The 26,829-nt window shown below is 43.4% G+C and overlaps 1 protein-coding gene across 1 annotated transcript in view; it reads right to left on the reverse strand.

The window, feature by feature from the left end:
• Nucleotides 1-1,722: 1,722 nt before the first annotated feature.
• The window catches only part of Smyd1 (SET and MYND domain containing 1), a 57,120-nt gene continuing 32,013 nt past the window's right edge, over nt 1,723-26,829 (reverse strand). The window contains exons 5-10 of the mRNA XM_050126447.1: nt 25,284-25,322; nt 10,840-11,029; nt 6,818-6,910; nt 4,864-5,027; nt 2,717-2,885; nt 1,723-1,975 (exon numbers count right to left, since the gene is read on the reverse strand). Of these exons, the coding sequence (XP_049982404.1) occupies nt 1,817-1,975; nt 2,717-2,885; nt 4,864-5,027; nt 6,818-6,910; nt 10,840-11,029; nt 25,284-25,322 (814 nt within the window). The 3' untranslated portion in view covers nt 1,723-1,816. The remainder of the gene's footprint in view (nt 1,976-2,716; nt 2,886-4,863; nt 5,028-6,817; nt 6,911-10,839; nt 11,030-25,283; nt 25,323-26,829) is intronic.

The raw sequence follows: 26,829 nt of genomic DNA on the forward strand, positions 1-26,829 counted from the left end.
CTGAAGAAAGCAGATGTGAGGATGATGAGAAGCAGCCGCAGCAAAAGCGGGTGGGTGCACAACAACGGCAAAGAAAGGAAGAAGATTTGGGGGTCCACGCTGGGGAAAGAGTGATGATTCGACCGACTGTATCTATGGGTTCCCAAGGAGAACATTAGTGCTGTCCCTAAGCCTGAGCCGTAGAGATTGAAATAACTGTCAGTCTTTTTTTTTTTCTTCAAAGACAGAGTTTTTTTTTCTTCAAAGACAGGCTTTGGAGCCTGTCCTGGAACTAGCTCTTATAGACCAGGCTGGCCTCAAACTCACAAATATCCACCTGCCAGCCTCCCAAGGCCTGGAATTAAAGGCGTGCACCACCACGCACAGCAACTGTCAGTCTTCTATAGAAGCTTCTAGAGAAGAACAAATCCTCGAAGAAGAACCAAGGATACTAATATTCTGCAAGGAGATGCCATTTCAGAAGCCTCAACTGCCGAGCAGGGTTCAAGGGGAAGCAGGGGATCACTCGCAGATGAAAGGGTAGAGACGGAGAAACTAACATTTTAGGCAAATAAATTTGTGTTTTAGTGGGAATCATGTGACTTCAATTTGTTGGAATTCTGGGGTCAATGGTAGCCCAAGATTGTGTAGAAGTTTTGGTGACATCCTCAGCTAAAGGAGTTTACTTCATGATCCCCCACCACGTCGGTGAGAAAGTTGGGGTCTCAGAAACTCAAAGGTCATCCTTGGGCCTTCATTCCTCAGATGAAAATGGGCCTCTCGGCAAATAAGAACAAGCTGGGGACACTTCTGAAGAGAGCTCCAGCCCAGGGGAACTGCCTTCTATTACGAAGGGCAGAAGCCCCCAGAGCATGGACAGGATTAAGAAATTCAGCCCAGGAAGTAGCAGTCACTCACTACAAAGAGCAGGGCCCCACTGGGGCCAGTGACCAAGCCTAAGCTGATACACACCACCCAGACTTGAAAGCCCTGCAGCCTCATCTGCTGGGTCCACTGTTGCCAGGCATGCACACCCTCGGCCTCACACTGAAAAGCCTTTTCATTCCTTCTAGCAAATGGCAAGGAAAGCCTCAGCTTCTCTTCAAGTAGTCCCCACATCACAAGGAGCTACAGGCTTGGTGTGTGGGACCAGGGAGGGACACATTCCTTCTGTGTGACCTAGAGTTATTTCAAGTTCAGACTAGGAATTGAGGCCACAAATGGTCTGATCAAGATCCCTGCCTCTTCCCAGCCACCATTCCAAATGGGGTATAGGTCTCAGAGTGAATCTCAAAGGGTCAAACACAGCCCTGGCCCTTTGTTAATAATTCCACCCCAGCCCGAGGATATAGGACGTCACCCATCCCAGTCTGCCAAGCCCTAAATATTCCCAGCCATAGATGAGACCAGCAGCCCCAGAAACACCTGCACAGACAGACAAGCAGTCATCTGAGATTCTAGGTTCCTGCCACTGTTAACTCGGATGTCACCACACACACAAACACACAGGCGTGCACATACGCACACACATACACACACACACACACACACACACACACTCACTCACCTCCGCTGGACCCCTCTCCATAGAGTCTGCCATTGCATTCACTATTATGACATGCCCTTTTTGTTTGTATTTTTTCTTCTGGCCCCATTATATTTGGGGCTTCTTTATTGAATAGATGGAGGAATCTAGCACCCGACACATATAGAAAGAGTTGGTCTGGGATGAGATAACGCTAAGCTGAGTTGAGCTGAACCAAAACGACAGTGGGGGACACAGGGTAGTAATTTCCCCAGCTCCCAGTCACATTGCCCCCACTCTCCAACAAAGTCCTCATTGCTTCTTATGGAACAGAGCCGGGGCTGGTTCATTGCTGGGCTCAGCCATGACCTGCATGGGCTGGTTGTTCAGGGCAGCCTCTCGCATCTTGTGGTACATGAACTCATTCTGGCGGAACATGCGAAGCTCCATCTCTGTCTGTACCCTCATGGCCTGTGGGAGAGATAACAGCACTGAGCGTGACATGTCCCCAAGACATGGTCCTGACATAACTTTGAATAAATGACCCTAGATAGAGAGATTCAGTTCTATCCCTTCACAAACGTGTGTGCGTGAGTGCACGCGTATGCGTGTGGTGGGGGCACCACTGTGGACTGATGGTGTAGCAGCATGCCTAGCATCATAGGGAGAGGGAACTGGACCCTTGAGATGGTAGCTGAAAAGTTGCTTTCAGCAGAGAACACTTCTTCTCCCTGATGCCTGAGGACCTGGATCTGAACCCTGGATACTGACCTCTGTGCTTGTAGGACCTCAGTGATGGGACTTACCACAGTGTGTCAGGAAGATTACAGTGGTAAAACACACAACAAAGTCTTTGTTCTCCCGCACACCCACTCAGGGAATATTCAGAAAGAGCTAGGTGTTCAGAAGCTCAGGATACCATGGTAAGGAAGACTGACAGAGATAAGCCTTAGATAAGCTTAATATACTAGATAAAATTAGTCATCTCTGATCTTACCATCAAACCCCTAGGTAAGTATAGGTGAGTCCTCCCCTCGCTTGGGCCTCTGTTTCCTCGTATGTAATCAAGGGGGCAAGGGTCAAGCATCCTAAGATCCATTTTGCTCTAGTTAGCAGCCTACAGATTTCCATAAAGCAAAGTCCAGATGCACCAGGACTCCCATTTCAAGAGACCTTCAAACAAGACAGTAACTGTCCACCTCCAGGTTTTACCTCCAAGTCCTTGGTAATGGGGTGGGAGGGTCCGTGTGTCACCAGGAGAATTGCGTAGGCTTTGCAGATCATCCCGTGCCCCACTTCAATGTTGCCAGCATGCCAGTTGGTCAGCCCTGCCCTCATCACAGCCATGCCCAGTTGGGCATTGTTATGGTGGTAGAGCTTCCTGCAGAGGCACAGAAAGTAATCATGACCTGTCGTGCCAACCTTCCTTACATCTGCATAGCACAGATCAACCCCTAAAGTACTCTGACAGTTATCATTATCAACTGTTATCTAGCGTCACGTGGGAAGAGAGGCTCATTGGTGAATCCTCTAAATTAGGTTGGCGATGGGTATGTCTGTGGGCAACAGACCTGCGGATAGCACCATTCCCTGAGAAAGAGACCCTGAACTTTGTAAAAGTGGAAAGGACCAACTGAGAGCAAGCTCGCACGCGTCCGTTCATTCCATTCATTCATTCCTCTCTGCTCTTGAGCATCGGTGCAATGTGACCTCAGTTTCCCTGCAATGGTGGACTGTGACCTGGAACTATAGCTAAAATAAACCCCGCCTCCTCTAAGATGATTCGTTGGGGTATTGTGTCACAGCAAGTGGAAATGACACCAAAGCCAGTACTCCTACTGGTCAAGTCCACCTAGTCTTCCCATTCTTGCTGTGAGGTACCAGCGGCTGGTTGTGGGGTAAGTGAAATCCACAGAGCTGACTAGTTCTACACAGTGAAGCCAGGAGAGTTGGGACTATGTCCTGGACCACCAAGTCAAGACTTCATGGACAAAGAGGGCCGCAGTTGAACTGAGTCTGAGCATAGGAAGCTAGGTACCATCAGGAGCACCCCCAGATCTCTAGGTACATCAGGAGCACCCCCAGCTCTCTGGGGAATGTGGAAAGGAGTTCAAGGTGAGAAATATAACTTTAGTGTCCTTCCTGGGGCTGCGCTGTATTTTACTTCTCCTGACAGGACTACTTCCTGCATGCTGGACCATTTACCTGCGTTTTTTAAATGCAAGAAAAGTCTTCTTATGAAAATTTACTCTTCTGGCCAGAAACACAAATTCCTAAGCTAATGTGAACATAAAGAGACAGCCAGGCAGTAGTGGTGCATGCCTTTAATCCCAGCACTCGGGAGGCACAGGCAGGTGGATCTCTGTGAGTTCGAGGCCAGCCTGGGTGTAAGGGGAATGAGAAAGCAGCACATTACAACTTTTAAAATTTATTTATTATGTGTGCATTAGTGTTTTTCCTGCATACATGTCTGTGTGAGGGAGTTGGAGCCTGTGGAACTGGAGTTACAGACAGTTATGCACTGCCATGTGGGCGTTGGGAATTGAATCCAGGTCCTCTGAAAGGACAAGAGTTCTTAACCATTGAGCCATCTCTCCAGCTCAGAGACTTTTTCTTTTCTTTTTCTTTTTGTTTGTTTGTTTGTTTGTTTTTCAATACAGGGTTTCTCTGTAGTTTTGGAGCTTGTTCTGGAACTCACTCTGTAGACCAGGCTGTCCTCAAACTCACAGAGATTTGCCTGTCTCTGCCTACCAAGTGCTGGGATCAAAGGCATGCACCACCACTGCCCTCATATTATAATTTATAAGTAAGAATGGCCTCTTTCTCTTCACAGAAGAACTGTGAAAAGTATACGCATATATGTGTGTGTGTGTGTATCTGTACACATATTATACTTGTGCATATGTATGTACACACATGCATAAATATGTAAATATACACACAATGCAAATATATTGCTATGGTTTGGTTAAGTGCCGTGTGTTAAAGGCTTGATCATAGGTTATTAAAAAGAGAATAAAAACTTTCAGAACATTTAAAAATCAAGCTTCATTTAGAAAAATCTAAAGCAGAAGATGTAGTTCAAATGACAAATAAGGAAGTAAAAATAAATGAACCCACCAGAGATGACAATTAGGCTTCCTCTGAGTGTCAACTCTGATGGTCTAATCATTACTGCTTGGGACACCGTGATAAAAGCTTAATTTGTGAGGAGAAGTCCGACTCTGCTTATGGCCTGTGGCTCTGTATACTGTGACCATGTCATTGTAGGTATAGGAGGAGCAGTCAAATGCATGCCATCTCTTTGGCATCCCTGGAACAGAGGGTTTCCGGGAGGCTAACTCAGGGCCATCACCTACGTGTAGCCATCCACCATCCTCCTGGCATAGTGAGAGGCCTCCTCAAAGGCCTGGAGATAGGAGAGGACCTCTGACACAATGCTTAGCAGACGAAGCACATAGAGGTTGGTGTCGACGAACACTGGTTCCTGTTTCTCCAGACACTCCCGGCACAGCTTCACAACCTGGAGGGAGACACAGCTTCAGCATCACCACTGTACCAGAGTTCGTGCTTAACTGATAGGTGGAACATCAAGAGAATGCTAGACTCACTCTTTGAAAGCTGGAGAAATAGAGGGGAAAAAAGCAAGGTTTGTGATTTGAGCTAACAAAATGGTCTTCCTGGCTAAGCCATTGGCATGGGAAAGGGTAGGGCTGGACATAAAGATGGTACAGCAAAGGGAGGAAGTTTGCCCACTCAAAGTCAATAGGCAAGAGAGCTGCAGAAACTACATATGCATGTATGTGTGCATGTCTATACATAAACTAAACTTGTGTATACATATGTACATATACATATGTATAGACATATACAACGTAAATACATTGATAAGGTTTGGGTAAGTGCCCACTCCTAAGGCCTATGTGTTCAAGGCTTAGTCATCAGCCTGTGGTGTTATTGGGAGATAGAAGAAAAAAAGAAAGCCAAAGGAATGGAGTCCATGGTACGCCACTACTTACTTTGGTCCCTAACACAAGCCTTTGCCACACTTTCCTTACCAAACATAAAACTTCATTTTCCTGGCTTCTTCTCACCTAACAGAACTCAGGGAATGTCTTGCATTGGTCACCCTAGCAAGGGTTCATACATGTGCAATGGATGACTCAGTAAAGGAGAAGGAGGAAAAGAAGGGACATGAAGCCAACACAGAGTGAAATTAGTCACCATATTAGCATAGCCTAGTGATGTCCACACCTGGCTCATTCAAGCTGCAAAATGAACTTGGGGCAAAGTCACTGATTCATGGTGCCTCTGCTCTAGTTCAGAACGAACAGATAGATCCCTGTTGTGAGGGAATTGTTTGAACAACCATCTCACTGTCCTAGTAAAGCCACCTTGAATCAAAGGACCGAGTCAGCAATTCACTGACCGAGATTAGCCATAGAGTTCTTGAAGGACTGAGGAGATCTGCTAGAGAGAACAGAAAGAGAGAAGGGAGGATTTCCAGGAGAGGTGCTTCAGAAAAAAAACGTGGAGGGAGGGTCAGCTGTCTTTGGATGTATCAGATCTGTATCTCAACTTCTGACTCTCAAGTTCTTATTATACTGGAACAATTTAGACACTCAGATCCCAGCTTAGGATGAGACACAGGACTGACTTCCAACAAGCTGTTGAGATTAAATCAAAGTAACTTCTCAGGTATGGAGGTATATGCCTGTGATCCCCATACTCAAGAGGATAGAGGACTTAAGGTCAGTCTACATTACATAGCAAGGCCTTGTCTCCAAAAACTAATGCAGCAATATTTCTGCAGATCACTTGACTGCACACTGAAAGCCCATGGAAGCTATGGGACCTTGATGCCTCGATCCCTCTAGCAGAGATTTTAGAGAACTTGTCCTGGTTTGAGGAGAGGCGTGAGGTGTTTACCTAGGTGATTATGATAAAGAGCCAGATGAGAGTCTATGGAGCTCTAGGAGACAAAGTGGGTAGTGATATGTTCAGTGATGGGAATGCAAGCAGGCCACCCTCAGTGGCCCCCAAAGGCCATTGTCATTCTTCCAATTCTATCACAGGCCCTCCTCTAGCCCCTAACACATGGATCCAGCAACACTAGCTCTCCTTGGACAGATCTCATTGGGCTGAGCAGTCACTAAAAATACTTCCTTAATGGGTGCTAAGATGGAAAGGCATAGGATAGAAACAGCCTTCCAGGAAACACACCCTGTTCGTGGGTCTCGTCTTTCTGTTTACACACCTCCCTAACTCTCCACCCTCTTCCCCATCACTATCCCCCATTAAAAGTGCTCTTACCTCATGATACAAACCCTCAGAGCGAGCCTTGTCTATTTTTTCCAGAATATCCTTTGAAAACTGTACCATCTCCTTCACCACTTCTGGTGAGGGCTGCAAAGAGAGGGACATGCATTCTGAGATCACCTCATGGGGCAGCCCATTTTCTCTCAGAGCACCTGAAGGCTGGGAGTGCAGTTCCATGGGAGAGCACTTGCCTTACATGCGTAAGGCCCAAAGTTCCATCCCACTACCACCAAAACAGAAACGAAATAAACTGGCTTCTAGTGTCTGCCATCTTTGATGTTCACGTTAATGTAGGATCAGAGCCATCCACACTCTGAATGCCTCATTCCATAAGCACATAAAGACCTCTGTAGCTTCTCCAATTGCTTCTTCTGACTTCTTTTTCTCGTTTCTTAATTTAAAGGTTTTTGGTTGTGGAGGATTTCACACATGAGCACTGTATTCAGATCATTTTCACCCTTCGCCCGACTTCGATCCCTCCCATGTTTCCCACTCCCTCTCAGCATTGCTCACAAGTGTTTAGGGAGGACCACTTGGCTTGAATAACTTACCAGGAAGCTCATCCCTGGGGAAAGCTGATTCTCCCTCTCCACATCCACTGACTGACTCTGGGGACAGGGCCTTACAAGAGTTGCCCTGTCTACACTGGCATAGTGACTATTGTCTTTATGCAGGTCTTGCTTAGACAACCACATTGTTGAGATTTCGTGGGTCCAGCTCCCCTGTCACATCTAGAAGACACACTCTCTCACAGCAGGCATCCTGGTTCTCTGGCTCTTACAATTTTTCTGCTCCCCTTTCTGTAATTTTCCTTGAGCCTTGGGTGTAGGGACTGCATTGCAGGTGTATCAGTTGGGGTTGGTCACCCCATGGTCACTTATCCTCTGCTTTTTGACCAGTTGTGGACCACTGTCATAGATTCTGTCTGCATGAAAAGAACTTTCTTTGACAAGGATTGAGAACTACACTTACCTGAATAGAAGGATCAGTATTTAGAGTACAGTTAGAAATTATATTACTTTAGGCAAGTAGGTTTTCCTCTGAGGTCCACAACCTCTCTATTCATGGGTAGTTGGCTAGATTTACAGTGCCAGGCATAAATTCCTTCCTAGTGACCAGGCCTTAAGTCCAGTTAGGCAAGATCTGCTGTTTATTGCCTAGATAAAGCTGGCCCTAATGCACTGTTGAGGATACCTTGCTGGGACAGTCATTGTCATTTCTAGGCTTCACACGTGGGCAGAACTGCCAGCTGTTTCTCCCTCTCCGAGGATTGCATAGCACCTTCCGATACTATGAGAGCTGGTCCTCAGGAATGAGGGTTCATCTCAACCCCTCCAAATCCTGTGTCTGAAGTCTGTGATGACTTCTGTAATAGGACCTAACCTTCACGTGCTGGGAGAAAACCGAGGGCAATGGCAGTAGCCTATATTGTTTTGGGAGCCTACTGGACATTCCTAACCAACTCAAAGGGGGCTTTTGTTAGACCGTCTACAGTTTTTGGGGGGGAGCATTATCCCTCAAAATTGCATAGCTCCATTTAAACTACACACACACACACACACACACACACACACGAGTATATTTTAAATTTGGATTGTTAAAGTCTTATGCCACCTGAGCTATACCTGTTTTTTCTTTTCTATTAAGTGTGTGTGCATGTGTCTGCATGAGGTATGCCATGTGTGTGCATGTGTGTGATCTAGAGATCAGAAGAGGACACTGGATTCTAAGGAGTTGGTGTCACAGGCAATTGTGAGCTGCCCAACAGGGGTGCTAAGAATGAAATTCAGGTCTTCTGGAAGAGCATCAAGCTCTCTTACCCACTTAACAATCTCCCCAGCTCCCTCTTCACACTTTGGTGACTAACGTTCAGAATCTTGCTATTTCAGTCCTTGGAAGTCTGGCTCCCTGCTGGGCTTTTGGACACAAGAGAACTTGACATTGACCCCACTTGTGTTTCCTCTAGAATTTTGCACTGGGATCCTGTTGTCTTAAATTCTTTGCTTCAAGACAACCACATAGCCTCTCTGTAGTGCAGAGCATTGTGCACGAATACTAACAGTGTGCAAGCCCCACAGTACAATACCTTTGGTTCTATGAAAAAAGAGATTGTTTCTGTAAAAAAACAAACAAAAATCTTGTCATCCTTGGCTGCAGCTACTTTATTTCCTGCACTACCCCTAGGCATAATGGATCTTCATTATAGGGTCACAGCTTTCTTCTGTTTCTTTCTGCGTGGGTACTACCATGGCTTATCTGCCAAAATGTGCGTGCATGTCTCTTTAATTTTTGAGCACGGTAAATAGACATGATGTTATGAATTGAATGCCACCCTCTCAAAATTCATACACTGAAGTCATCAGCCCCAAGATCTCAGAATGCAGCCTTATTTGGAAGCAGCAGCCTTGCAGATTCATTTGCCTAAGATGAGGTCATGCAGAATGAAGTAGGGCGGATCCCTAACCCACACAACTGGTGACCTAATAAAAAGATGACCAACAAGCAAAAGAGAAGATGTAAAGAGACCCTGGAAGAGATAACTTTCTACAAGAACAGGAGAAACATCTAGAACAGATCCTTCCCTCATACCATGTCAGTGGCTAGATTGTGAGACTGGTCAGGTCACACTGAGGTTTACACTGCCCCGTTTGGGGCAGCGGAATAGCAACTCTAGCGATCTGAGATGTGTATATGGCATCTTTGGGCCCCTTAACTCTTCATGCATTTGAATGGTTTAGGCCATATCTTCTATTTATATGTTTCCCAATGTGTATTGATTTGAGGGTTTTTTCCAGTCATTTATTGTCACTAAAAGTACCACCACAGTCTATCCGTATCCATGTATCTTATAGCAAATGTGTAAGCATCTTTTCTGGGTAGATTCTTAGAAGTAGAACTTTTTGGTGAAATGTTTATATGATATAGTAAAAAAATAAAAGTAAGTTGTTGGCCAGAAAATTGTGTAAACACCCCCAGAAACGAATGGGAGAGCTACACTGGGGTGGCGGGTGCTCAGGGTGGGGTGGGGGTGTTTTAGGAACATTAATGAACACATACACCACTGTAATGGAGCCATGAGACAGGTCATATGACCAGCACCCAGGAATTCACCCAATACCTCTGCTCTGACCAGAAACACATTTCCTCTTCCACACAGCACTCCGAGGGGAGTTTAGAAGTCCGTGTATGTGTATCCCACAGACACTAGTGGAGTGCCAGTTATACAGAAGCATCCAGGTAACCCCTTGCGTCCTTCCATCGAGACCCCCTCACTGGGGAAGGGAAGAAGCCATGAAGACACTTTTCCCCACTCTGACCTGGTAGCCAGTCATTTTGTGCCCTGAGCTTTCCCCACTTGTTCCTCCAATCAGCTGTAGAAAACTGCCTGAGCCTTCTGACAGTTTTCTCAGCGGTGAGAACGGTATCCCCAGGCCTGTGCTGACCACATTCTACCCCTGTGTGCTCCAAGGGAGGACATGGATGAGCAGGCACTGGCGCCCTCTCTGGTTTCTCCTTCTTGCTTATACTGTTTGTAAGTGTCTAAATATATCTGTCTCATTTCACTGGACACTCTGTCCCCTGGCAGCTCAGCTCTCTCCCAGCTCAGCTGCGTTCCTGGCATCCCCTTGGCAAGCCTGCCCCACTTCCATAGCACCCATCTCTACAGAACTGGGAAAACCATATTCAAATCCCTTTGCCTACTGAACTTTGGTCTCTGAAGTCTCACACATTACTTAACCTGCACAAGGGCAGGGTGGGGAGCTGATCCCTGCTGAGTGCCTGTGTGCCAGCCCTTTTAGACAAGTCATCTTGTCCAATGCTCATAATAACCAATGTTCATAATAATTCTCCTTTCCCAGAGAAGACTGACTTCTTAAAAAAATTCCCCATGTCTGCTGGGACCTGCCTGCCCTGCCCTGTGCTCCATCCTCTGTCACCTCCTCAAGGCCATAACCCCCACCCTTGCCCAGCTCCTGGGAAGGTGACCTCGGACTCTGAAGCACAGCTGTGTGTACCTTGGGGTCTTCCTTCACTGCCTGGAAGAGGTCGTCCTTCAGCCCTTTCTGGCAGTGCTCACAGGAGCAGTCAAAGTAGTACTGCTTCTTCAGCTGCTGACTGCGCTCCTCGCTGAGGTGGAGGAAGTCAATGTAGGACACGGTGAGCTCCTCACCTTCGGAAATCTTTCCCAGAGCCCGGAGCTCAATTCTGGAACAGGATGAAAGGGATGCTGATGAGCATTCTCCAGGGCTTCCAGGATCCCAGCCCCAAAGACAGCAGCTTCCAGTAAGGTTCTGAGAGAATGCCCATTCCCTCCCGAAAGCTCATAACCAGGTCATCGTACTCATTCGACATCACATCTTCTCCACTCAGTCAACTTTTCTGGAATTGGTTCACATAGAAAGCCCATAAAGGACTAGGCTTGGTCTCAAAGCCCTACACAGAGTCTATGCCCACAGTTTCATACACTCAGCTACTAGGCTGTAACAGGATGGGAACAATAGCAAAGAGAAAACATGATGAGATCTAAACATCTCTTTCTTAGTTTGGAAACTAAATCCTCTGTAACAGACATGCTGAGCTGCCACCACCTTGGCACCTTGTACTTTATGCTCCTGTTCCATGGCTTAGGCCTACATTATACAGGGAATTTATGCTCACTGGAGACCACCAAAGGAATTTGAGTATAAAAAGCCTGGGGCTGTTAGCCTGGTTCACTTTTTTTTTATATTGTTGTTTTGTTTTATTTTTTTTTTTTTTGAGACAGGTTTCTCTATAGCTTTGGAGCCTATCCTGGAACTAGCTCTTGTAGACAGGACTGGCCTCAAACTCACAGAGATCTGCCTGCCTCTGCCTCCTGAGTGCTGGAATTAAAGGCGTGCGCCACCACCACTTGGCTTGGTTCACTTTTGTGTGTGCTGGAAGGTGGTGCTAACTGGTTGTTAGCAACAGTATTTTTTTTTCTTTTTGATACAGGGTTTCTCTGTGTATCTGCCCTGGCTATCCTGGGATTCACTCTGTAGACCAGGTTGGCCTCAAATAACAACAGTATTTGTTGTTACTCAGTTACTCAGAAAACTACCCATCTTATTGTGAAATAACACAGAAGGTGCAGAAGTTAAAAGGGCCCTGAACAACTGACATCCATCCAACTAAGTCAGCACAGTGCCTCTCAGTTACGCACTTTTGACCACGAAGTCATACTGTAAGAAGAGGAGGAGATGGTGGTGGTAAGGATGGTGGAGAAGGAGGAGGAGAAGATGGAGGAGAAGATGGAGGAGGAGAAGTAGCAGTGGAAAGGTTTGTAAGCTCGGATCTCAACTGTGTTCCTGAAGTCTCACTGCTGGGCAGGAATTCTTGGTCACCATCTCCCAGAACAAGAGTCAGACACCATGAAAAAAGAAAGATCCCAGCACCCCAGAGAGATTCAGAGGCACCCCCTTCCATGTCTTCTGAGAAGATAAACAGAGAAGTAACCGCTGAGTGGCAGGGACAGGCAGGCCCAGGTATCTGCGGTGACTACTTAAGGTTCCAAAGCCTTCCCCATAAATGGAGGACATGTGATAATGTGGGTGGCTGGGCGGGAGTGTAGCTCAGAAGAAGACTGCTCGCTAAGCATGCATGAACCCTGAGTTGGCTCCCAGGACTAAAGTCAGGGGGAGAGAGAGACAGAGAGAATGAATGTGTATGAAAACAACTGAATGGAGCCTTGGAAAACCTGAATGCTGCTCTCCTCTTGCTCCTGTGTTCCCTTTGAACGGGGCAGGAAGAAAGGGTAGGGGCACTATTCATACTCTGTCCTATAAGAGACAGTTAAACTCCATGTTGTTGAAAGGAGTCTGCATGCATATATTACTGATAACACTAGTTCTTTTGTTCCAAGGTAACCGTATCTATACACGCAGCCAAGACGCCCACTTAGCAGTAACGCGGTCAAGACTGGCACACTAACTAGACCCAGTATGTCATAAAGTGCCTTGGCCCAAACATCCACCAAATGAGGTCAGAGTGCAGGGAATGATAAGCAGAGAGGCCCAGATGCTGTCAGAGACTTGACTGACCGCTGCCCTGAGGGCAGACTGAGTGCCTCCAAAGGGACTGCCTGCCTGTGCGTCTCCCACCCACACTATACTCTCCTGGCAGAGGTCACAGCTGAAGATGCAGTCTGCTGCCTTGGCAGACCATGGGCTGTGTGGACAGAGCACAGTTTAAATGTTAATTCCTCGTGGTGCCAGGCAGCCGGAGCTCTGGCATTCCAGGAACACTTTCCCGCGTCGTTCCCTAAGAGCTGTAACTAAAGTGGTAAGAGACAAGTGGGGAGGGAGACCACATGACCCTCATGGCTCTGCTGAAAATCCTGGTGTTTCCAAGCCGTAGAGGCTTCTCATCACAAAAAAAAAAAAAGGGTGCTGATACGAGAAATTTAAGTTTTTTCCCTCAAGATCCCAGAGTGCTAGGGGGACAAAGCCAAGATTAGAATTCAGGAACCCTCTGTGCACTTCAGACCCAGCTGCCTCCTGGGTCTTTCAGACTGACAGCTGCCTCCTGGGTCTGTGACACATGGGCAAGGGCCTTGTTTTTAGGACTCCACTAATATCCTAAGACTTGGTAATTCAGTCACTCCTGGGCCAGAGAGGATAGCGGGTGACTGGTGACCTAGTAAAATAGGACGGCAAACTAGAAGCCTTCTTCTGCTGAGTAATATATCCCCAGTCTTCCTATTCTGTGTTTTGGGCATGACATGTCTGGGGGACTATGTGTTCCCCACTAGACCCTTTTATAGAGCTGGCCACCATAGCGGCGTAACATGATCCAGTGTGGTTCAGGGGTAGATTGGTCGGGACTTTCAGAAACTCTGATTCCCACGCAAGACCTTGGGTATCTCAGACTAGAAACAGTGTGGAGTGAAGAAGGTCAAAGGCACAGTGGGCATGGCGGTGCAGGCTGCCATCCCAGCCCTCGGGAAGAGCATGAGTTTGAGGCCATCCTGGGCTACCCAGGAAGCTGGGGCCAGCCTGGATTATGCAGCAAGACCCTGTATCAAGAAAGAAAAAAAAAGAGAGGTGTTGAGGTGTTGGGGACAGGGAAGAAAAGGAAGAGGAGAAAAAGAAGAAGGAAGACAAGAAGAAGAAGGGAGAAAAGGAGGAGGAAGGCACAGGAAGGGAGGAAAAAGAAAGTTTCCAAAAATGAATTAACTTTATGCCACTTCAATATGACAATACACCTATAGTCTCAGCTTCTCCAAAGACAGAGGCAGGAAGTTCAAGGCCTGCCGGAATGACAGAATTCAAGGCAAGACTTGGGTAGATTAGTGATGGATGGTTTTGATTAAAAAAAAAAAAATAGAGATGGGGCTGGGGATATATCTCAGGAGGAGACTGATTGTCTAACAGCTAAGGTCTTTGGTTCAATCCCTTGGACTGGAAAAGAATAAAAGAAAGAGTAGAGGTGAGAGAGGGAAAGGAGGGGATACATAGCAGGGTATGCCCCCAATAAATCCATGATAGGCTGAAGGTATTATAAGCATGTATTAATAATCTAATGTTCTTAGCTTTGCCTGCCTTAACTGAGCTCAGAACACATCCAACAGGCCATAGTTAGGAAAAATCAACTAGCACACGGTGTTTTATGATGAAGGGATGAACGTCTCCCATAGTTTGCTTATCGCTATACTGAAGGTGAGAAACATCATAGTTATATCCTTATGTGTTTGTTATCACCATTAAACATAAAAGCCGTTAAGTCAAACTGCCTTATGTTAGGAACTATCTATATTCGGAATCATAAATTGAGAAATGAAGAGTGGCTAAAACAATCACAGCAGGAGCCAAAAATTGGAAACTTAGCCGGGCTCTTTCCTCCACCCAGCTTCCTCAGGAAAGTCTGATTCACCCTGAGCTGCAAACCCCTTCCATCTCCAATACCCTAGTTTTATAGTGGAGCTAACCTAACTGCAAGCCAACAACTCATCCAAGTGCTTCTTGCAGACATTAGGAACACAGCCAGAGCCAAGGAGGCTTAGAATCAGGGAGATCCTGAGAGTTGATTTTGTTGTTGTTTATGTTGCTATTTTTTGTTTTGTTTGTTTTGAAACAAGGTCTTATGTAGCCCAGGCTGTCTCAAGCTCATTTTGGACCCAAGGATGACTTGGAACTCCTGATTCCCCTGCCTTTCTACCCAAGTGCTCAATTACCTGCTTTTGACCTTCACACTACAGGTTTGAAACCCCAGACCTGGACACAGTGAGAGCTGCCCAAAGTCACAAGCAGTACACACAGACACAGATGAACCAACCACACCTGCCTCTCACACCAAAGCCCAAACTTTGGAAGGCAAAATTCTGTTTAAATCCAGAGACTGCTTGAAGGGTTTTTAAACCCAGCCCAAGCAAAAGACCTATGTGATCATCATTTTTAAAAAAGATCCAGGGGACATGGAATTTGGGATAGCCTAAATTTGTGTTTCCAGGCCATGGACACTCAAAATAGCTCCAGAATAAGCTATTTCTTGTTCCTTTTAAGAGGAGAGCTATGGTTTTTATTGACTCAATAATTATGGTGCCACAACATGAGATTCTAGAATGATCCACTTTTTACCAGAGGAATCACCTGAATGAAAGCCTGGTACAGGCATGGATCCATTGAATCCAAACCATCTGCTATTGCTTATAATGAACCAACCTGCATCCATATTAGGCTTAAAAGCCATAGTATAGTAAAAACAAACTAGGTTCATTCCCTGCTTATGATTAAATCTGTTTCTCAAGGATTGGGCTATGATTCACTGGTCGCCCTAACTACGAATGGTTCTGTACTGCCTGTTCCAGGAAACAGCAACCATGGTTTTGTTTCAGATATTTATTTATTTATTATATATACAGTCCTGCCTGTATGTATGCCTACAGGTCAGAAGAAGGCACCAGATCTCATTACAGATGGTTGTGAGTCACCATGTGGTTGCTGAGAATTGAACTCAGGACCTTTGGAAGAGCAGTCAGTGCTCTTAACCTCTGAGTCATCTCTCCAGCTCCATGTCTTTGTTTCAAACAGTTGTAACGACCATCTTGTAACTCTATCTTTGTTTCAAAAGGTTGTTATAACTATCTATAGTCATGACTGACTTACTATGATTACCTTGTCACAACCGCCTTACAACCATGTCTTTGTTTAAAAAGGTTGTTAGAATCAACTTATTATGCTTACATTCTGCTCCTGTAACCCTGCATGTTTTCTCCCACTTGGAAATTCCCTGAGTATAAACAAGCCTTGTCTTTCTCACATCCAATACTGGTCTCCCAAATCCTGTCTTAGGGGAGGCAGACAGCCTGTGTACACAAATATAAAAGCTTGTTTTAATGAATTGCTTGCTAAAATTAATTTGGTCATGGTGGTTTTGGTCGGTGGTCTTTATTCTCAAAGCTCTGGGATTACCAACTTCGTCAGATCAATTGTTAGTGAGTTCTTAGATGGATGTGGGGGCGGGATTCTGGACATCACTTGATTTGGTAAGCAGTCCATTTTGTTTACTTTGAGCTGGTTAGCAAGGATTCTACTTTGTTTTTGTTTGTTTGTTTGCTTGCTTTGTTTTTTTGTTGTTATTGTTGTTGTGGTTTTTTTTTCTTTTCTTTTTTTTCTTTTTTGAGACAGGGTTTCTGTGTGTTCTCACTTTGTAGACCAGGCTGGCCTCAAACTCACAGAGATCTACGTGCCTCCAAAGTACTGGGATTAAAGGTGTGTGTCACCACCACCAGACTAAGAATCCTACTTTGAAAGACCAGTTTTTGGTCTACTTTCTAAGTATTTGATTAAAGTATCTAGTTTGTTTGCTTGCTTTGAAAGTCTAAGCGTTTGGTTTTGTCTGTTTGCTTGCTTGCCTTGGGATCTCTGCAACATTTTGGATGCTGACTCTTTCACTGGTTTTCAGTATTTTGTTCTCTTTTGGAATCTCAAAGGCATTCTGGGTTTTGTTTTGTTAGACTTGTTTTCATTGGCTTTGAAATGTTTTGATTTATTATTTTTCGGCCTTTGTCTCCCGACACTCCTCAAATTTACAGTTCTGAGTTTCTTTGCTGTTTTTCCTGTAACCTTACCAAGATTTTAGCTAAGAAATTTTATGAACACTCACCGATAAAGATGCCACAGACATGAGGTACTTGTTCCCTCCCCCAAAACTGGTGATATCAAGGGTAATGCCCCAGGGTGCACAATAACCTATGAGTGCCCCTTCCTGAGTTGAAGGACCCAAGAACTGTCTTGGCTCACCCAGGAAGACACATCATGAAGGACTGGCCACCCAGTCTCGAGCCCCTCACTTTTCTGGAAACATGTGGTATCCTGAGACCCAATGGGATAGGGTCTCAGGGTAAGTACTGAGAATTCAATTGCAAAAGCAGCAAGACTGACCCAAAACACATATTATCTACCTAGCATGGACAGGCAATTTTTTTTAGGAGAAAAACAACCCGTGTGTGTGTGTGTGTGTGTGTGTGTGTGTGTGTGTGTGTGTGTGTGTGTGTAAAACTATGGGGAACAAGATTTCCATTTTTGGAGGAAATGTTTACTGCCAGGTACTATATAGTTTTATATGTGTTCATTACTAACTTGCAACTACTTGGACAATGGGGAGTGCTGAAGGTAACCTATACATCTGTGTCTTAGTTACTGTTCTATTGCTGTGAAGAGGTCCATGACCAAGGCAACGTGTAAAGTAGACATTTAGTTGGGAGCTTGCTTAGAGTTTCAGAAGCAGAGTGCATGGTGGCAGGCAGACATGGTGGCTGGAGTAGTAGCTAAGAACTCACATCTGATCCACAAATTGCAGGCAAAGAGAGACAAAAGTGGGCCTGGAATGGGGTTTTGAAGCCTCAAAGCCTACCCGCATGCCACACCCCCTCAAACAAGGCCACACCTCTTAATCCTTTTCAAGCAGTTCTGTGAACTGGGACCCAAACATTCTAATATGTGGCTAGTGGGGGCCACTCTCATTCAAACAACATTCAAACACTAATTTACTATGTCTAAAGTGGTTTGTTTTGCATGCTTGACGAAGTCCTAGGCAATGAAGTTTAAAAAAAATCAGTCATCCTGCTTTCGCTAACACAAAATATTTGTCAAAAAATAACACTGGTAATTCATAATAAAAAATGTCTTCAAAAACTCCACATGTGAGTTAAAATAGATGCTAAAATTAAACATTGTTTTAAATTTTATATCAACACCAAGGGTCTATTCTAGAGTAGATGTCTCCTCTCCTCTTTCTCTTCTGGCCTTCCTGTCTCCTGCCTGTCTTATACTTCTCCCCACCCCCTCAGAGCAACTTTTTCCTTTTAATTCTCATGTTCACTGATAAGTGTCTTTACTATACAAACCAGTCCTAACATTCCTGTTAGCCTTAAAGACAAAAATCTCGGTTTACCCTTGGTCAGGGTCCCTATAGCTAAAGGGAACTCCCGGAGCGTCAGATGATCAACTGAAGCTCTGTCTGGTCTCCTTAGCATCCATCATTCCTGGGGTCAAGCATCCTGGTGAGTCTCCCTGTCTGTTAAACACGGCTTCTGCTGTTATGACAAGAAACCCCCTAAATGTTCCTAGACTCACCACTGCTCTGCTCCTGGGTCAGGTGTAGTAACACATGGATTTCTGGGGAATGCCTTCATACAGCCCGATTCCCCTATAGCAGGGCTGGCCGATGGAAAGATGGTCCAGAGGCACTCGCATCTCAGCCTGACTGTCAGACTGCTGAAGAGTGGACCTGAGGGATGGGAGTTTCTCTGGGGAGAGAGCAGGCCACAAAGGGAACTTGTCTCTCTGAAGGAGAGTTTACCCAGTTCTAACAATGTACAGGATGAGACTAAAAACCAGATGGCCAGGGCAGAGCCGCACTTTCTCCAGGACTGCTTGGATGCGGGTATTCCTGTCCCTCTAATTAAACTTTGATCTTCACGACCTTAAACATGGACTCGAGGCATTTATGGGATCTCTTTGTTCTCCTCTCCCCAACTTCCCAATGGGACCTGAATGAAATAAATCCTTTTCCACTTTTCTCTCTTTTAATTGGCGTCTAGTGGAAAGGTGGCCAGACCTGACTGGGCACAAGCTATGACCTCCAAGTCACCTGCTAGAAAGCAGTCTGGAACACAATAAAAACAAAACAAAAACATTAGTCCCTCTTTTTAAAAGAGGGAGAGAGAACCTTAAGACTACATGACTTGATCTCTTGTGTTACTAAGTCTTTCTCACATCGTTGAGGAAATAAACTTTTTTTTCTAAATTGGGAGCATTTGCTGTCACGTAATTGTGCCATGAATCTATCTATGATAATTATTTTTGTATATTTTTTTGTTGTCCTCATGTGATATTTGTGTCACAAAAAAATTTTAACAAATTGTGGACACTTCACGTCTCTTTTTGAATTCATTATTGTTATATCCTAAAATTTTTTGGCATGCCCATTTAAAGCTCAAGTACCTATTAAACTGAAATATTATGATCATATATTAAGCCCTCATAAATATATGCTATTTATAAATATGAGTACTCTATGCAATCTATTAAAATGATATTTTTAGGAATATTAAATGTTTCATAAACCTTTATTGATATGTACATAGATTTCTATAAGGATTTCCTTCCAAAATAGATTCCAAATCTATATACCTAAAATATACATACATTTTTATTCCACTCATATAATTTGTAACAAAAAGTTTATATGATTTCTTCAAAGTCTTTTTAAAGAATTGTTAAATGTAAGTTTTTATTACAGTTGGACTATATATAAATTACTAAGCATATGTTTACTAAAGATCTCTGTGCTGCTTCCTTTTCATAATGAGTTATAGAAAATATAATCCCAACAAGCAGTAATGTCGAAAATCTTGGTTTATTAAAATATATCTTTGTATGATTACTTATATAGACTATCTGTCTCTACGCGGCTATGACTGCCTTATTTTTACATAATGTACTTACTGCCACGCTGGCTTATAAGTACATGCGCAGATAAACTAACGCTGTTAACTTGGCTGAGGTTCATTTTGGCTCATAGTCAAACTAAATCTTAAGAAACAGAATAATGATAAAAGACAAAATGTGTATTTAATCAAAATGACCACATAGGTAAAAGAAACAGAGATGGCAAATGGCCCTAAATCTTCCTTTGGGACAATTAGCATGAGTTTTTAAATTAAAAAAAAATTTAAATCTGGGCAGGAGAAAGATGACTCAGCAGTGAAAAAGTACTGGTTGCTTTTCCAGAGGACCTGGATTCAAAGCCCCACACTCACATGGCTGGCTGGTCAGGACTGTCTATAACCCCAGTCCTAGGATCTGCTGCCCTCACCTGTACTCTGTGGGCACTGTCTGCACACGGCGCATAGACACACACACAGGCAAAACATCCATATACATAAAAATAATTAATAAATAAAAAGTTTAAATCTGCATTTTAGACTACATAATCAAACAAATAAAACTATACTAATCTGTCCAAAATGTTATCACTTTGATCCTAATCCCAATTCAGGTTCTGCTTCATGGTTTCTACTGATCAAGTATATAAATTAACTTAGAATATGCTTTTTTTCCTAGTAAACAATTGACTTCCCTTGAGATATTAAACTCTTCGTTCCAAAGATTAAGAGGACAACTTATGTCTATGCTTTTAGATATTTTTTCTATGTGTGTCTGTATTTACATGTATATATGAATACAACCATATTTTTGACCATCGCCGACTCTTTAAAAACAAATGCATAAACAAACAGGTTTTTCAAGATCCTTATTTTAGCGAGGTCTATGAAAGGGAAAAAAAAATCTTAAATTTTTTTTATTTAAACACCTACTCAAAGGTTAAGAGCACTCACTGAGTTCCTGAGTTCAATTCCCAGCAACCACATGGTGGCTCACAACTATCTGTAGTGAGATCTGGTGCCTTCTTCTGGCAGGCATGCATGCAGGAGAACACTGTACACATAATAAATAAATGAATAAATAAATAAATAAACCTTTAAAAATGCTACTTTAGGGGCTGGAGAGATGGCTCAGTGGTTAAGAGCACTGACTGTTCTTCCAGAGGTCCTGAGTTCAATTCCCAGCAACCACATGGTGGCTCACAGCCATCTATAATGAGACCTGGCGCCCCCTTCTGGCTTGCAGGCACACATAGAAGGAATGCTGTACACATAATAAATAAGTAAACGTTAAAAAAAAAAAAAAGAATAGCTAGTACCAGGATAGGCTCCAAAAGCTACAGAGAAGCCCTGTCTCAAATGTCTCAAAACAAAACAAAACAAAACAAAAAATGCTACTTTATGATTTATCCAGACCTCCGAGAGTTTACAGATGACCTTAGTGTATTACATCATAATGATGTTTAATAAATTACTCATCTCTGTTTTTTAGTTTAAAAAATAATAGTGAAGTTATAAATGCCAAGCTTTACCCTGGTCTAGATGCCGTATCATACTTCCAGTGCCTCATAAACACTAATGAAAAGTAAATTCTTGTTCTAACAAAAAACATTTCAAGCTGCATTTATAAGAACTTGATTTTTATTAATTTAAATTTGGTGAAGAAAACAGTCAGTGTACTTTCCCTGTGTTTGTAACTTTTAAATATCTAAGATTTCATGTTTTCTGTGTTTAAGATGCAGTCTTCTGAGCTTTCATTTAAAATTACCTCACAAAAACTGTTTCCTAGATTCTGTAATAATAGTAATGTTAAGATTAAAGCATGCTGCAGAAGGTTGTATTAAAATATAGTTGTGACTTAGCTAGAAACAGTGTGAAGCTTATAAAAGTTTTGAGATTAATTCAATTCCCTGAGATAAAATTAATGTTTGATTGTCTATAATATTCTCAAGGACCGATTTGTTCTAAATATCCTTTTTACTACAAAGGTATTTAAAATCTGTGATTTAATTTGCTTTCCCACTCGACGAAAACCTTTGTTTTTGAATAGCCAGTCATTGCTCTGTATAGACGTAAAAGACATTGGTGCTTAAATCTATGCGTCTGTGCAGAGAGCTAAGCCATTTAAGAAGTCCTAACTCACATAGTGATGATGAAACTTGTACTGATGGACAAATGTTTAAATCTGTTCATAAAACTGTGAGAGCCGGGCAGTCCAAGGCTTTCTCAGAGGCCCTGGTGAAAGGACAGAAGGAATCCAGTCTGTGTCCTTGCCAAGGGCAGGCTTAGCAGGGTACAGTCTGGGGCTGGGCCCGAGCCTCAAAGAAGTTAGAGTTCCTATTCCCGGGAAGTTGGCTTTTCTCTCTGGAGGGACTGGGCTATCAGTCCCAAGGCCGCCTGTGCTGGGTCCATGATGCCCTGGAGATACCCTGTGCTCCCTTGCACAACACTGCTTGATCAGCTTCCTGCTGACTTTGCCCCATTGTATGACGGCTTCCTGCTGACTCTGTCCTATTTTTCTCCCACAAATTGTTTACAAAATTCTACACTTCTTAATAAACTTGCTTGGCATAAGACATAGCTTATGCAAGAACACTTGACCCGAGCTTTTCTATCTTCCTTATCTTCTCATCATCTGGTCCTCCCCATCAGGACCCTGCCACTGAGAAATGACATGTGGATCCAGGTCAATCAAATTTGATCTAGTAGATAAACAAATAATGCGTAATATTGTAAAAAATAACTTTTGTAATATATGAAAGAACAAATTTTAAACATTTAACTTTAATAATTAAAAATCAAAATTAGTTACAAAATCTTCCAAAAAAACAAAAACCCAGATGAGTCTATCAGCTGAAAGAAAAAAGACATCTCATCAAAGGCTCCATTCTGATTAAAAGACCAGGATTATGTCCAGGAGTCAAGACGCATTCCCATATCATCTGAGAAGCACTGTGTGGTGTTCGTCTCCAATCCCATTGACAAGCACGAATGACAAGGTACTAAACATTCCTCTCACTTTTTATGTTTCTCACATATTTTTATAATTAGTTGTTAAAAGTTGTTCATGGCATCCGGGTAGTGGTGGTGCACGCCTTTAATCCAAGCACTCGGGAGGCAGAGGTAGGAGGATCTCTGTGAGTTTGAGGCCAGCCTGGTCTACAAGAGCTAGTTCCAGGACAGGCTCCAAAGCTACAGAGACACCCTGTCTCAAAAAAAAAAAATTGTTCATGGCATCTATTATTCTACCTGATATATTTCTAAATGATAAAATGTTACTAAACATTGTGTTCTTTCATTTGATCATGCTTTTCCATGTAACTATTTGCTTACTCTAAACCCTACCTTATTCAAAATCAATGTTTAGAAATTCAAGTTTTCATTGTTTTTTATAAATACATAAATATATATTCTCATTGTTAAGTATAAATTGGACAAAACAAAGCATCTAGTTTTTAAATTAAACTTTCGCCCCACTTATTCTAGCTAGAGATATCTGAAGATTTGAGTTGACTCTTCTTACCCGGATTAGACAAACGACATCAGTCTCTAGTAACAACACCCACGATGGTTTGCACCTTCAGTACTGATGTTTAGTGATTTGCTTTGTATTGAAAATGTCCTACACTACAATTAACCAAGATAAAAATTAATTAAACAATATTTACTTTTTACTAATAAAAGAGGAGATAATCATTCTAAAGTCCCATTTCAAACCATTTAAATATAAGTAAGACAGTTCATGGGGTACAAATAACTGTAACTGCAGGGGGAACTATATTGTCAATCTCATTTAAATATGTAAATTGTGGTTATTTTAGAAATGTTTGTTTCATATGTTACTTTTACCCCATTAGACCAGACTGTGTTCTTGATTACTTAATTTTAGATATTGTCACCCTTTGTCACATGCAAATGTTATGTCAGACACAGAAAGTGCAAAAAAAAAATCAGATCCAGATCACATTGGGCATTGCTCTGATATAATCCAGGATGTGCTTTCTTAGTCATCTTTATCAGCTATTCCTCTCTCCTGATGACTTCTGTACCACCTCTACTCAGCCCCATCTACATCAGATCCTAGAAATGAGCCTTCTTAGGTACAAGGGACCTTATAATATTTAATAAGTAATATGTGGCCCCCAAATGTATGAAATGTGGTGCTTGTCCAGAGGGCAACTATGACGAAGACTCCTGAAATGCAGCTGCTTAGAGTTTCAGGATTGTGGAGCGGTTGGGATGTTGATGGTCCAGAGGCTAATTACCTCATCCAGGCTAGTTCTAGTCCTCCAGAGCAGCCAAGCCTTGCCCACCTCTGTGTCAGAACTAACATCCTATAACTTATAGATAGAAACTCTCTAGAATTGATTAGCTGGTATAGGAGGGCCTTCTGTTTATGTATTGCTTTCATTGGTTAATCAATAAAGAAACTGCTTGGCCTGATAGGACAGAACTTAGGTAGGCGGAGTAGACAGTACTGAATGCTAGGAAAAGGGCAGACAGAGAGAGCCGCCATGGAACTGCCAGAGACAGACATGCCGAATCTTTCCCGGTAGGCCACTGCCACGTGTCAATATACAGATTAACAGAAATGGGTTAAATCAAGATGTAAGAATGAGCCAATAAGAGGTTAGAACTAATGGGCCAGGCAGTGTTTAAATGAATACAATTTCTGTGTGATTATTTTGGGGGATAAGATAGCCGGGCGGGATGAACAAGAGGCCCCGCTCTCCTGTAACAATTAGCTGAGCAGACTATTAGCTTCTATGAACCAAAAAGCCAAGAATGTCACTAGATAGCATCTTGGACATATAGAAAGGCTTCCCCCATCTTACCATGCCTGCATCTCTGCTGTACCTACCAATGTATTTTAAACTTGCCTTGGTATGTGACTTTCTTTGTTCTGTGAAACTATATAAAAAGAAAACTCTTCATGAAACTTCTACCATGTTGAAAAATGGAATTTAGAGTAACCTAAATGGTCACTCAAAATCATTCCAGAATAAGCTATTTCTTGTTTCCTTTTTTCCCCCCAAGAGTTCAAAGTAAAATGTTACCTAGCCCACATATTCATAGTTTTGATCAATAAAAAGAATACTATGAATACATAGTTACCAAACTATCACAGTTCTGGGTGCTATTGACTTGGATGAAAAGCTGAGTCTACAGACAATTGCACAGTTCATTGATTGGTTAGTAATAGCCATTATTTCAAGGTAAGCAGAGTTTAAGGAGAAAATAGAGTTTGGGGCTAAAATGATGAACTAGAAAGGTTCCAACTTTGAGTAAAAATGAAGTCAGGAATGAAAGGCTGGGAGTGGGGGAGAAAGCAAACAAAATAAAACAAAGGCAAGGCCAGTGGTAGGTGGGTGAGGAGGACAGAGTGAATTCAAGTGCATGGAAAATTGCCATTCAGTGAAGCCAAGACACTGCAGTGTAGGGCGTGACACATCATGACAGCAGCCAAGGAGTCGGGAAGGGCTGGTCCCGGGAAGCCAGGCAAGTGAGGGAGATGGGTCAGAGAAACAGGGGTGTAGGAGAAGACTGACCCACCTCATCTGCGTGTGAAACATGGATTTTACTGCCTCATGACTGAAAGACAAAACAGACACCCACAGGAAATCAATACCATCGGCTGCTCCATGATAGTCAGAAGAGTGCACAGTATTCTGGGCTGATACAATCAGCATATTGACAATCATAATCAACTTCATCCCTCCCCTGGCAGGATGCTGCCTGGTACAGTGGAAAGCACACCAGAATAGGGTTACAGGGGGTTACAGAGGGATTCACTGCTGAACAACTGACTTCCTTTCATGTCCTCCGTGTTCCACTTAGAATCCAGTAATGAAGCAGTCAAGAGATAACACACTTGAGAATAGACTGCTTGAAAATATAGGGAAGCGGGCTGGAGAGATGGCTCAGAAGTTAAGAGCATTGCCTGCTCTTCCAAAGGTCCTGAGTTCAATTCCCAGCAACCACATGGTGGCTCACAACCATCTGTAATGGGGTCTGGTGCCCTCTTCTGGCCTTAAGGCATACACATAGACAGAATATTGTATACATAATAAATAAATATTTAAAAAATATATAGGGATGCTATTACTGTCCCACTGACAAGCATGATGGATGAATGTGGCCTTTTTGGATGACTCTCTTGGGAAGAGCTCTGAATTGCTTGTGTAGAGCTTACATACTGTTGGGGTTGAAACTGGCCCCGTTAATACCACATCCGAGGTTATTTCCAGTATGGTAGACAGACGGGCAATGACTATAATGATCTTTCTCACACAAAAGTCAACAAATCCAGGGAACACATGGCCACTCACAATTAGTAGATGCAAAGAAGCTACAGTAGACACCAGAGATGCCCTGAAGTAGGAGTCCTAGGTTCCTAGATCTTTACAAGTGACAAGAGGGGCCTTGGCTAACTGGCACTTACAGAAGTGCCATCTTGAAGTTGTGCATGGCTAAGTAGATTCACTCTGCTAACCAGGCTAAACCTGAGCAACACACCCTCTAAGAAAAACTCCATGAGGTTTAGGTGACAGAAAAACAACTCTAGAAAACATTCTCAGAGTCCGAAATAAGCTTTCCTAATCTTTGTCATCTTTCTCAATGGCTTTAGACGCTATGGTCAGAAACAGGAAGAAAATAAGAAATCACAGTCCTGGCCATATTGTCACTTCAACCTGATTCTCACCTGAAACCCAGAAATCACTGTCCCTGGCTTCAAGGAAATTTCGGGGAGAAACCTGCCAATTCATGGCTCAGAGTTGGCTATCCTATAAGACACCATCTTTATGAATAAAGGCAATGCATACTGCTCAGGCTTAATCCTCCAGATCTCCCCGGCCTGAGCCATGCACAATCAGGCCCTGGTTATTTATTGATCCCTCCTTTTGTGCCCCACTCCCAAGACCCAAGTATCTGCCCATGTGTCTTTGATCTGTGCCTTCCTGGGGTCAAAGGGCTGGACTGCATCACCCAGGTTCCTTTGCTCTTTGGCTTCTGGGTGGAGTTGGCAAAGAGGAGGAGAACACGGTTGGAGTTATCCCATAACCCCAGCTGTGGCCAGCTTCTGTGCAGGCACCATTGT

This window comes from Alexandromys fortis, unplaced genomic scaffold, assembly GCF_014885135.2.
Source record: "Alexandromys fortis isolate MF-2015 unplaced genomic scaffold, M_Fortis_MF-2015_v1.1 scaffold_257, whole genome shotgun sequence".
Taxonomy (NCBI): Eukaryota; Metazoa; Chordata; class Mammalia; order Rodentia; family Cricetidae; genus Alexandromys; species Alexandromys fortis.